General features: G+C 45.6%; 1 protein-coding gene across 1 annotated transcript in view; it reads right to left on the reverse strand.

Moving 5' to 3' along the window:
* Positions 1 to 12,065, reverse strand: part of ELAC2 (elaC ribonuclease Z 2) — a 227,118-nt gene that overhangs the window by 22,271 nt on the left and 192,782 nt on the right. Inside the window, exon 23 of the mRNA XM_069200369.1 lies at positions 10,728 to 10,872. Within this exon, the coding sequence (XP_069056470.1) occupies positions 10,728 to 10,872 (145 nt within the window). The remainder of the gene's footprint in view (positions 1 to 10,727; positions 10,873 to 12,065) is intronic.

Consider the following 12,065-nt stretch of genomic DNA (forward strand, 5'->3'; position numbering starts at 1 on the left):
CTGTGTAGCCAGCCTTTTACCAGCAGCATCAAATTTCCAGGTTTGTCAGGGGGATGGGTATCCCCTGAAGATTGGCTATTAGCCCTTTTCCTAGGAGCACAGACGACAACAGAGTCTGGTGGTACCTGTTGCGTGATGTAATCTGGGTCTGTTGGTGCAGGCTTGTATTTTTTGTGTCTATTTGTGGTGTTAAAATTCTTGCCTTAACAGGTTCTTTAAATAGGTCGTCTGTATGTCTGAGCATGCCAGGTAACATAGGTAAGCACTGGTATTGTGAGTGGGTGGAGGACAATATATTGAAAAGAAAATCCTCTTCCAAAGGCTCACGATGCATCTGTACCCTATGGTATGCAGCTGCTCTTGCTATGACCTGTGTATATGCTGTGCTATCCTCTGGAGGAGGATGTTTGGAAGGATAGAGGTCTGGGTCATTTAGTGGTATGGGATCAGGCTCATACAACTCCCAGGGGTCAACTGTATCACTGTGAGAATATGTATGGGAGTGTGTTGGTGAAGGCAATGGTGGTGGGGTAGCAAGTGGTGGTGGGAAAACGTTGTGGTGAATGTGGTGGAGAAAATTGTGAAGGTAATGGTTTCTCCTTCCTTTTAAAGATTTTTGCTGGTGGTGGAGCAGTATCAAGGTTTTCTTGAAACGCCAACTTTCTTTTGGTTTGTGGAGGAGGTGAGCAATGAACCTCCCAGTCTCTTATTGGATATGTATCCTTGTTTGTTTGGTGTCCATGACTTCAAGTATAGGCTGAATATCTGAATCTTCAGAAATATATTCTGATGTTTTCGGCAATTTAGAGGATTGATCAAGGTAGGTCTTTGAACTGTGCTTTAATCGACTCAAAAGTCCTTGTTCCTCTGTATAAGAAGAGTTTTTCGGCTCTGAAGTGGATACTTTTTTCGGTCCCGAAGAAACAGCCTGTGGTTTCAGCTCCGAAGCTAGACGTCGAACTTTCGACTCCTAAGAGTGTGGACACCGGTTTGGCTCAGATGTGGAGCTTTTAATGGATTTTGCTCGACTCCGGCAACAAAACAGGTGTGGCGTTTTTTGGCGCCAAACCCGAAGGTCAGTCACCGATGATTTTCTTACGGGTGGGACCATGGCTCTCTGGCAGTGGTACACCCAAGGCCTTAATTGGTCTCTTGGAAGTGGGCGCAGGGGGAGTTGTACTCACATGCTGAGCCATAGTGATCGGTTGGCTATCTTCATGGATGGATGGAAACTGCTCTCTGCCTGTTGTTCTACGGTGTCAATGTACTCTGTATTTTTCCATCTCAAGACTTCTCACTCTCTGGTTACGCAATGTTTTTTTCGACCAGAACAACAGAGAAGCTTCACAGTCCTCTTCTCGATGGTCAGGAGAGAGACAGAGGTTACATACCACGTGTTGATCTGTATACAGAAATTTTGTGTGGCATTGAGAACAGAATCTGAACAGAGTCCGATCTATCAGGCTCCGACGTGGTAGGCCTGAACAGGCCAGAGTTGGGCATGCGCGCCTCAAAAGGGTGTTTTCTGTTTTTTCAACGGTACTGCTGGTTCGATAACAGATGGAAACACAATCGAAACAATAATGACTGTGAAATAGAGTTATTATAAAGTTTCAGAATCGAAAGTCTCGGAGTGAGAGGAAACACGTCCCAACCCGACAGCAGAAAAAAAACAATCTAACAAAGGAGTCGATGCCCATGTGCACCATCACCGAAGGGAGGAGTCATTCGATCCCGTGACTCGAAAAAAGACTTATTCGAAGGCAACACTCAGAGCCCAACACTAGATGGCGGAACCTATGCATAGCATGTGTATATGCAGCTACACATGCCACAGAATACTATATATATATATATATATATATATATATATATATATATATATATATATATATATATATATATATACACACATATACATATATATACACACACACACATACATATATATATTATATACACACACACACACATACATACACATATAATATATATATATATATATATATATATATATATATATATATATATATATATATATATGGAAAATGTCACTTACCCAGTGTACATCTGATCGTGGCATTAGTCGCTGCAGATTCACATGCTGTGCACAGTCCGCCATCTGGTGTTGGGCTCGGAGTGTTACAAGTTTTTTTTCTTCGAAGAAGTCTTTTCGAGTCACGAGACCGAGAGACTCCTCCCATTTCGACTCCATTGCGCATGGGCGTCGACTCCATCTTAGATTGTTTTGCCCGCAGAGGTTGAGGTAGGAGTTGTGTATGCTAGTAATAGTGCCCATGCAATGGAGTGAATGCGTATGTACATAATAAAGTTTTAAGTAATATATTTACAAATGTACAAATGTTTAAGATCTACTTCTAAACGGCTACAGGCTCCCGGGGAGGCGGGTGGGCGCATGTGAATCTGCAGCGACTAATGCCACGAACAGATGTACACTGGGTAAGTGACATTTTCCGTTCGATGGCATGTGTAGCTGCAGATACACATGCTGTGCATAGACTAGTAAGCAGTTATCTCCCCAAAAGCGGTGGTTCAGCCTGTAGGAGTTGAAGTAGTTTGAAATAATGTTCTTAATACAGCTTGACCTACCGTTGCTTGTTGTGCAGTTAGCACATCTACACAGTAGTGCTTGGTAAATGTATGAGGCGTAGACCATGTTGCTGCCTTACATATTTCGTTCATTGGAATATTTCCTAGAAAGGCCATGGTAGCACCTTTCTTTCTGGTTGAGTGTGCCTTTGGTGTAATAGGCAGTTCTCTTTTAGCTTTAAGATAGCAGGTTTGAATGCACTTAACTATCCATCTAGCAATGCCTTGTTTTGAAATTGGATTTCCTGTATGAGGTTTTTGAAAGGCGATAAATAGTTGTTTTGTCTTTCGAATTAGTTTTGTTCTGTCAATGTAGTACATTAGTGCTCTTTTGATGTCTAATGTATGTAGTGCTCTTTCGGCTACCGAATCTGGCTGTGGGAAGAACACTGGTAATTCTACCGTTTGATTTAAGTGGAACGGTGAGATTACTTTTGGTAAAAATTTAGGATTGGTCCGTAGAACAACTTTATTTTTGTGTATTTGAATAAATGGTTCTTGAATGGTAAATGCTTGAATTTCACTCACTCTTCTTAGCGATGTGATGGCAATTAAAAATGCAACTTTCCACGTTAAGTATTGCATTTCACAAGAGTGCATGGGCTCAAAAGGTGGACCCATGAGTCTTGTTAGGACAATGTTGAGGTTCCACGAAGGAACTGGTGGTGTTCTTGGTGGTATAATTCTCTTTAGGCCTTCCATAAACACCTTTATGACTGGTATCCTAAACAATGAAATTGAGTGCGTAATTTGTAGGTAAGCAGAAATTGCCGTAAGATGTATTTTAATGGAAGAGAAAGCTAGGTTAGATTTTTGCAAATGTAGTAAGTATCCTACTATTTCTTTTGCAGATGCGTGTAAAGGTTGAATTTGATTTTTATGGCAGTAATAAACAAATCTTTTCCAATTATTTGCATAGCAGTGTCTAGTGGTAGGTTTTCTAGCTTGTTTTATGAACTCCATACATTCCTGTGTGAGGTCTAAGTGCCCGAATTCTAGGATTTCAGGAGCCAAATTGCTAGATTCAACGATGCTGGATTTGGATGTCTGATCTGTTGTTTGTGTTGTGTTAACAGATCTGGTCTGTTGGGTAGTTTGACATGAGGTACTACTGAAAGGTCTAGTAGTGTTGTGTACCAAGGTTGCCTTGCCCATGTTGGTGCTATTAGAATGAGTTTGAGTTTGTTTTGACTCAACCTGTTTACTAGATATGGAAGGAGAGGGAGAGGGGGAAAAGCGTACGCAAATATCCCTGACCAGTTCATCCACAGAGCATTGCCTTGGGATTGATCTTGTGGGTACCTGGATGCGAAGTTTTGGCATTTTGAGTTTTCCTTTGTTGCAAATAGATCTATTTTAGGTGTTCCCCAAATTTGAAAGTAATTGTTTAGTATTTGGGGGTGAATTTCCCATTCGTGGGTTTGTTGGTGATCTCGAGAGAGATTGTCTGCCAACTGGTTCTGAATCCCTGGAATAAATTGTGCTATTAGGCGAATGTGGTTGTGAATCGCCCAATGCCATATTTTTTGTGTTAGGAGGCACAACTGTGTCGAGTGTGTCCCTCCTTGTTTGTTTAGATAATACATTGTTGTCATGTTGTCTGTTTTGACAAGAATATATTTTGGGGTTATTATGGGTTGAAATGCTTTCAGCGCTAGAAATACTGCTAACAGTTCCAAGTGATTTATGTGAAACTGCCTCTGATGTATGTCCCATTGTCCTTGGATGCTGTGTTGATTGAGGTGTGCTCCCCACCCTGTCATGGAAGCATCCGTCGTTATGATGTATTGTGGCACTGGGTCTTGGAAAGGCCGCCCTCGGTTTAAATTTGTACTGTTCCACCATAGAAGCGAGATGTATGTTTGGCGGTCTATCAACACCAGATCTAGAAGTTGACCCTGTGCTTGTGACCATTGTGATGCTAGGCACTGTTGTAAGGGCCGCATGTGCAATCTTGCGTTTGGGACAATGGCTATGCATGAAGACATCATGCCTAGGAGTTTCATTACCGTTTTGACTTGTATCTTTTGTGTTGGATACATGGCCTGTATTACCTTGTGAAATGTTTGAACCCTTTGTGGACTTGGAGTGGCAATCCCTTTTGCTGTGTTGATTGTCGCTCCTAAGTATTGCTGTGTTTGACACGGCAAAAGGTGAGACTTCGCGTAGTTGATGGAGAAACCTAGCCTGTGAAGGGTCTGTATGACATATTTTGTGTGCTGTGAACACTGTCTTAGCGTGTTGGTTTTGATTAACCAGTCGTCTAAGTACGGGAACACATGTATTTGCTGCCTTCTGATATGTGCAGCTACTACTGCCAGGCATTTTGTAAAAACTCTTGGCGCAGTTGTTATCCCGAATGGCAACACTTTGAATTGGTAATGTATTCCTTGGAATACGAACCTTAGGTATTTCCTGTGTGAAGGATGTATTGGTATATGGAAATACGCATCTTTTAGGTCTAATTCTGTCATGTAATCTTGCTGTTTGAGCAGTGGGATTACGTCTTGTAACGTGACCATGTGAAAGTGGTCTGATTTGATGTAGGTATTTAGTGTTCTGAGATCTAGTATTGGTCTCAGAGTTTTGTCCTTTTTGGGTATTAGAAAGTACAGTGAGTAAACTCCTGTGTTTTGTTGTAGATTTGGTACTAATTCTATTGCGTCCTTTTGTAGCAATGCTTGAACTTCTAGTCCTAGAAGATCTATATCTTGTTTTGACATATTGTGTGTTTTCGGTGGGATGTTTTGAGGGAATTGAAGAAATTCTATGCAATAACCATGCTGGATAATTGCTAAGACCCAAGTGTCTCTTGTTATTTCCTCCCAAAGTTTGTAAAATTGGCTTAGTCTTCCCCCCACAGGTGTTATGTGATGGGGTTGTGTGACTTGTGAGTCACTGTTTATTTTGAGGAGTTTTGGGGCCTTGGAATTTTCCTCGATTTCTTGGGAATTGGCCCCCTCTATATTGCCCCCGAAAACCTCCCCTCTTGTATTGACCCTGGTAAGTAGGTCTTGTTTGTGAGGTTGTGGTTTCTGTGGGTTGACCTCGAAACCCTCCTCTAAAAGGTGTTTTTCGAAATGTGCCTCTGCTCTGCGGGGAGTAGAGTGCGCCCATGGCTTTGGCTGTATCGGTGTCTTTTTTGAGTTTCTCAATGGCAGTGTCTACCTCCGGCCCAAACAATTGCTGTTCATTAAATGGCATATTGAGCACAGCTTGTTGGATTTCCGGCTTGAACCCTGAAGTGCGCAGCCATGCGTGCCTTCGTATCGTGATTGCAGTGTTTATTGTCCTTGCAGCTGTATCTGCTGCATCCATGGAAGACCGTATCTGATTATTTGAGATACTTTGTCCCTCTTCTACCACCTGTTGCGCTCTTTTTTGGAACTCCTTGGGTAAGTGTTCGATGAAATGTTGCATTTCATCCCAATGAGCTCTGTCGTATCTTGCCAAAAATGCTTGGGAATTGGCAATACGCCATTGATTTGCTGCTTGTGCTGCAACCCTTTTTCCCGCAGCATCAAATTTGCGGCTCTCTTTGTCTGGAGGTGGTGCGTCTCCTGAGGTATGAGAGTTGGCTCTCTTACGAGCTGCCCCGACAACTACTGAGTCTGGTGTTAGTTGTGTTGTAATATAGATTGGATCTGTTGGCGGTGGCTTGTACTTTTTGTCCACCCTTGGAGTTATGGCTCTGCCTTTAACTGGATCATGAAATATTTGTTTTGAATGTTTTAGCATTCCTGGGAGCATGGGAAGGCTTTGGTACTGGCTATGGGTGGAGGATAGGGTGTTAAACAAAAAAGTCATCCTCAATTGGTTCAGAATGTAAGGTGACGTTGTGAAATTCGGCTGCCCTTGCGACCACCTGTGTGTAGGATGTACTGTCCTCAGGTGGTGACGGTTTTGTGGGATAGGAGTCTGGGCTGTTGTCAGACACTGGAGCATCGTAAAGGTCCCATGCATTGGGATCATCCTAACTCATTGTAGTATGAGCTGGTGAGTGCATCAGTGGTGGAGTTGTTGCTGGTGATGCATGTATTGATGGTGGTGGAGACGGTGGTGGGGTTGTTTTCCTTGCCACTTTTGCCTGTGGTTGCTTGTCCTTTTGTTGAAAGGCAAGTTTCCTTTTTATTTTGATTGGGGGAAGAGTGGTTATCTTCCCTGTGTCCTCATGAATATGAAGCCTTCTTTGCGTGTAGTCAGGCTCTCCAGCTTGAAGCTCCTCTCCAAATCTATGTAATTGGGAGGTTAATCCTTGTTCCTCTGTATAGGAACTAGTTTTCGGCTCCGAGGCTGGATGTTTCGGAACCGAAACCTTTTCGGAAGTCTTTTTAGGCTCTTAAGAAACCTTCTTTGTTTTCGGCGTGGTGTCTCGGTGCCGAAATTCTTCAGTGCCGCTGTCTCTGTGCCGAAGTTTCTCGGAGCCGCTGTCTCGGCTCCGAGGTTGCTGTGTGGCGGTATCTCGACCGGAGTCGGATGACTTCGACATCAGCATGCCCTTTTTCGGTGCCTTGGATCGGTCACCTATTTTTCGGGTTAAGCCATGGCCTGTTGGCGGTGGCGTCCCCTAGGCTTTTGTGGACTTCTCATGAGTCTTGATTTTCGACGTCTTACTCACGGTTTGGGGTGTTTCTTCGGCTTCGAGCTCTTCAGAATCCGACTCGCGGATGGAGAAAGCTTCTTCTTCCTCCTCGAAACGTTCTTGACCTGTCGGCGTGGACGCCATTTGTAGTCTCCTGGCTCTTCGGTCTCTCAGCGTCTTCCTCGACCGAAACGCTCGACAGGCTTCACAAGTATCCTCCTTGTGCTCGGGGGACAAGCACAAGTTACAGACCAGATGCTGATCCGTATACGGATACTTGTTATGGCATTTTGGGCAGAAGCGGAATGGGGTCCGTTCCATCAGCCTTGAAGTCGCACGTGGCCGGGCCGACCAGGCCCCGACGGGGGATCGAAAAAACCCCAAAGGGCCACCGGAGCTCTTCAAAATTCGGTGTTGATTTGTTCTAACTAACCCGATACCGAACGCAAACAATACCGACGATTTTTTTCCGAGATTCTAACTAACTTTCCGACCCGAAACACGGAGCGAAAAGGAACACGTCCGAACCCGATGGCGGAAAAAAAACAATCTAAGATGGAGTCGACGCCCATGCGCAATGGAGTCGAAATGGGAGGAGTCCCTCGGTCTTGTGACTCGAAAAGACTTCTTCGAAGAAAAACAACTTGTAACACTCCGAGCCCAACACCAGATGGCGGACTGTGCACAGCATGTGTATCTGCAGCTACACATGCCATCGAACATATATATACACACACACACACACACAAAGTATTAGGAATTAGCATAGAAAAACAACAAGCTTGGGCCCTATCGAGGAGCCATACCATATACTAAAATGGTGGAATGCAAAGTTAGGTCCCTCCAACCCAAGGATGTGGTGTAGTTAGGAGGGAGCTGGGAGGACTTGGGACCCACGAAGGTGAGGACCACCAACAAGCCTTGACAAGTGCAAATCTGGACAGAAGAGGATTTGCAGAGCTGAAGAGGACCAGCAAGGTCCAGAGGACTCGACCCTTGGAGGGGAGTCTGGGCTGACCCTTAGCAGTCGGGAGAGCCAGCAGAAGCAGTTGTAACCCCCACAGGCAACCCACTGGCAGCAGCCACAGTAAGTTGCAGTGAGGTCCAGCCAGCACACTTGGAGAGAAGTCCCACGTCGGTGGAGCAGCAGAGGAGAGACTGTCTGGCAAGGATGAAGTCCTGGAGGCCAGGGCTACTTAAAACCTGAAGATCCCTCGGAGCAGGAGTCAACAAGCCTTAGTTGTTACAAGAGTTGCAGAGCACAGGGATTCTGTCCAGCAAGGAAAAGGCAAGGCCTCACTGTCTCCCAAGTTGAACAGAAGGCAGAGAAGACCAAGAGGACCACTTAGAATGGCCACCTGTGTTGGAGGACCCAAGCAGTTTCAGTGGAGAGCAGATCCCAGCAGCTGGAGTTGTTACCTTAGGTGTCTGCTTATGGAGGAGAGAGAGTCCTTCACTTCAAGGGAGATTTCTTCTTGCTTCTTTGGCTCAGCTGAAGTCTTGCCAGCCCTAGGGGACACAGAGCCATGGAAATGTCGCAATTGCTGAAAGGCGCCAGAGAAACAATGTTTCAAGGTGAGGTTGTCTCAGGAGTTACAGGCTTGTTTGGTTCCTGTGAAGTCTAGCAGCAGTTCAGGTGGCCAGAAGCAGAAGGTCACTGCAGAGGAGTCCTGGTGAAGTCTTGCATGCCAAATCTGGGGACTCACCCACAAAGGAGCACCTAAAGAGCCCTAAAATTAAGGAGCTTGGTCACTCTGCAGGAGGACCACCTATCAGAAGGGGGGGGGGGGGGGGGGGGCACTGACGTCAGTCTCTTGTCCTGACAAACCAGATGCTCCCAGGCGCCTCTGCACATCTTGTTTCCAAGATGGCAGTATCAAGTGGCTACCTGGAGGAGCTCTGGGCACCAGCCCTGGGGTGGTGATGGACAGGAGAGTGGTCATTCCTCTGTCTTTTGTGTGATTTTGCATCAGAACTGGAACTGGGGGGTCCCTGGACTAGTGCAAACTCAATTATGCAAGGAAGGCACCAAATGTGTCCTTCAAAGCAAGACGGTGGCGTGGGGGAGCTACCCCTCCCCATCCTTGTAACACCTTTTTCCAAGGGAGAGGGTGCTGCATCCCCTCTCCCACAGGAAATAATTTGTTTTGCCTTTCCTTGCTTGAGCTGGTCAAGCAGCAGGAGGGCAGAAATCTGTCTGAGGGGCTGCAGCAGCAGGGGCTGCTCACAAAACCTTGGAAGACTGGTAGGAGCAGTACTGGAGGGGGGTCCCTTAAGGAGCCGCCAGAGTGCATGGAATCATGCTGCCAATACTGGCATTAGTATTGGGGTATGGTTCAGACATGTTTGATACCAAACAAGCCTAGGTTCAGGTTTACCATTATGTAGCTGGACCACAAGTGACCACCTGTGGCCACTAAACGGGTAAAATGGCATCCTTGCACTTACGAAGTCTATTGCATTGGACCTGGAGTTTGTTGGGGCACCTCTGCTTATGCAGGGGTGCCCTCACACACAGGAGCCTGCAACCATGCCCTCTGAGCTCAGAGGCCCTACCATAGGGGTGACTTACAGTGACCTGGTGTAGTGACCAGTAGGGAAAGGGTGCATGTACCTTTTCAAACAGGCTGCAATGGCAGGCCTGCAGACACAGTTTGCATGGGCTACCAAGCATGGCATAATACATGGTGCAGCCCATGTAGGACCCCTGATGTACCAATGGCCTGTGTACCTAAGTACCATATACTAGGGACTTACAGGGGTACATCAGTACTGTGAGGTGTAAATTTATAGGAGAGCGCACAATCACTGGGGTCCTGGTTAGTAGGATCCCAGTGAGAACAGTCTAAGCACACTGATAACAGGCAAAATATGGGGGTAACCATGCCAAAAAGAGTGACTTTCCTTCAGTTCAAAGGTTTGATTTGGCCCTGGTATAGGCCAGTTTGGGGCAATAAGCTGAAGGTTTACCATTACCTGCCACTTTGCAGAGCTTCCAATCAACATCAGATGACAGCAAGCAGACAACTGGTTCTGAATGCTGGAGACCAGCTTTGGGGAGTAAATTATAGCCTTATCAACAGAAACAGTTGGTGGTTCCCTAAAAGCATACTTCGCTGAAAGTCTGGGCCTGCACCATATGCGACTGATCAACTCTGCCTCATCCTTACCAAAATTCCATAGACAGAAGTAATTAGGAAAGAGTCATAATCCACAGAAGGCACACCCCACTGTACCAAAACATTACTTCTCAAAGTATACCTGCGATTTCACAAACATGTCATATCAAATAAAGGTTTGCAGCTAATGCCACCTTCTGCCATTTCCCCCCCACAACCTCCAGCCTCATACCCGCCTGTCACTGCTATAAACTGAAAAAGTACGATATTAAACCTCAATTTGAATATGCTAGATCTACCACAGCAGGATTGCCCAGAAGAATACGTTAGTAAGGCAATAAAAAGTACTTCAGTGAATAATTATTATGGCTATACTGCTATGGTTTTAAATTAAGATTAGAGATTTTACTACTTACCCGCATATGATCAAAAGCAATCCCAACTTTTTCATTGAAGTCAGAGTTAAACAGGGGAATTTTGGCATATCGCTGACTGAAGTGATTTAACATGATGAATTCTGCATTCATTTGCATACCTACGTTGATCGCCTGAGATGTTGTACTGTGAATAGAGGTAGTTCAAACTATTAGGTAAAGCAACCTTGAAGGCAAATAAACATTGATAAACAGCGAGAAAAGCACACTGCTGACAGGCGTTTCGCCTTACATTTCCAACAGAACGCCAAGAGGACATGACGTCAGCTACGAGTTACAGACTGACATCTTGTGATTTTACAGTTTGTGCAGAATGTATCACACTAAGACTGCTTCTATGGGCAGGAGGGTACGGGAGAGAAAAGGGGATTAACGGTCATGATGTTTGTGATGTGCACACTATTAAATTAGACAATTTTATTTATTAACCATGATAATTAAAGCCTTCACATGATAAAGTGCAAGTTGCAAATATGAACAGAGGCGAACGGTAGGTACACAGTTAAAGGACACTTTTAAAAACATATAAACATGATGTATGCTATCAGGGTCATTAATGACATAATTTAAAGAGTACACGCGACACTAAAGTTAAACATTTCTAGATGTGGGCCTCAGGAAGACGTCCTGCCAGCAGGGGGCAAAGTTCATTGATGAATCATGTGGTGACACTGACAGGAACGAGGGCTGGCCAAACTGAATTAGGAATGGAGGGCGGGTGAGGGGACAGAGCATGTGAAGGTAAAACCTTCGGCCAACGCCAGGGAAGGCTCAAGTTTCAGTAATGAGGGCATGGCGGGCAGGCAGGCTCACGGGAACCTTACCGAAGAGTGAAAGAGGATTTGGTGATGTGAAGGGTGATACGGGTGAAACACGGGCACTGTAGTGTCGCTGGCCAGTGGCGTAACTGGCCAGCCGACATTGAAATGTTAAAGAGGGGTGTTCCGGGGTTATGTAACACCCCGTGTGAAATCCCCGGATGTTTCCGAGGGATTTATCCTCGTTCTTGGGTGTTGTTTGGTTTGCTCCTCCGGCCCGGAGCTATAAATAAAGAGGAGGCGTGGCTGGGGGCATGCTGGCACAGATACGCGAGACGGAGCCCAGTGTGAAAGGGTTCGTCTTGGAACAGGCCTCCCCCAGTCACACCGACCGGTAAGAAAATATACCGAGTCGCGTGTTTCACTTTATTACCAGCGCGACGCGCGATGTGTGTGAAGCCCTTTTCAGGGCTTTAAACACAACAAATTGGCGACGAGGCAGGCGACCTCACGCCCCTGGTTTGGAGCTCCCCTGCGGCTGTGTGACACACACGGTGCTCGT

This window comes from Pleurodeles waltl, chromosome 7 (genome assembly GCF_031143425.1).
Source record: "Pleurodeles waltl isolate 20211129_DDA chromosome 7, aPleWal1.hap1.20221129, whole genome shotgun sequence".
NCBI lineage: Eukaryota > Metazoa > Chordata > Amphibia > Caudata > Salamandridae > Pleurodeles > Pleurodeles waltl.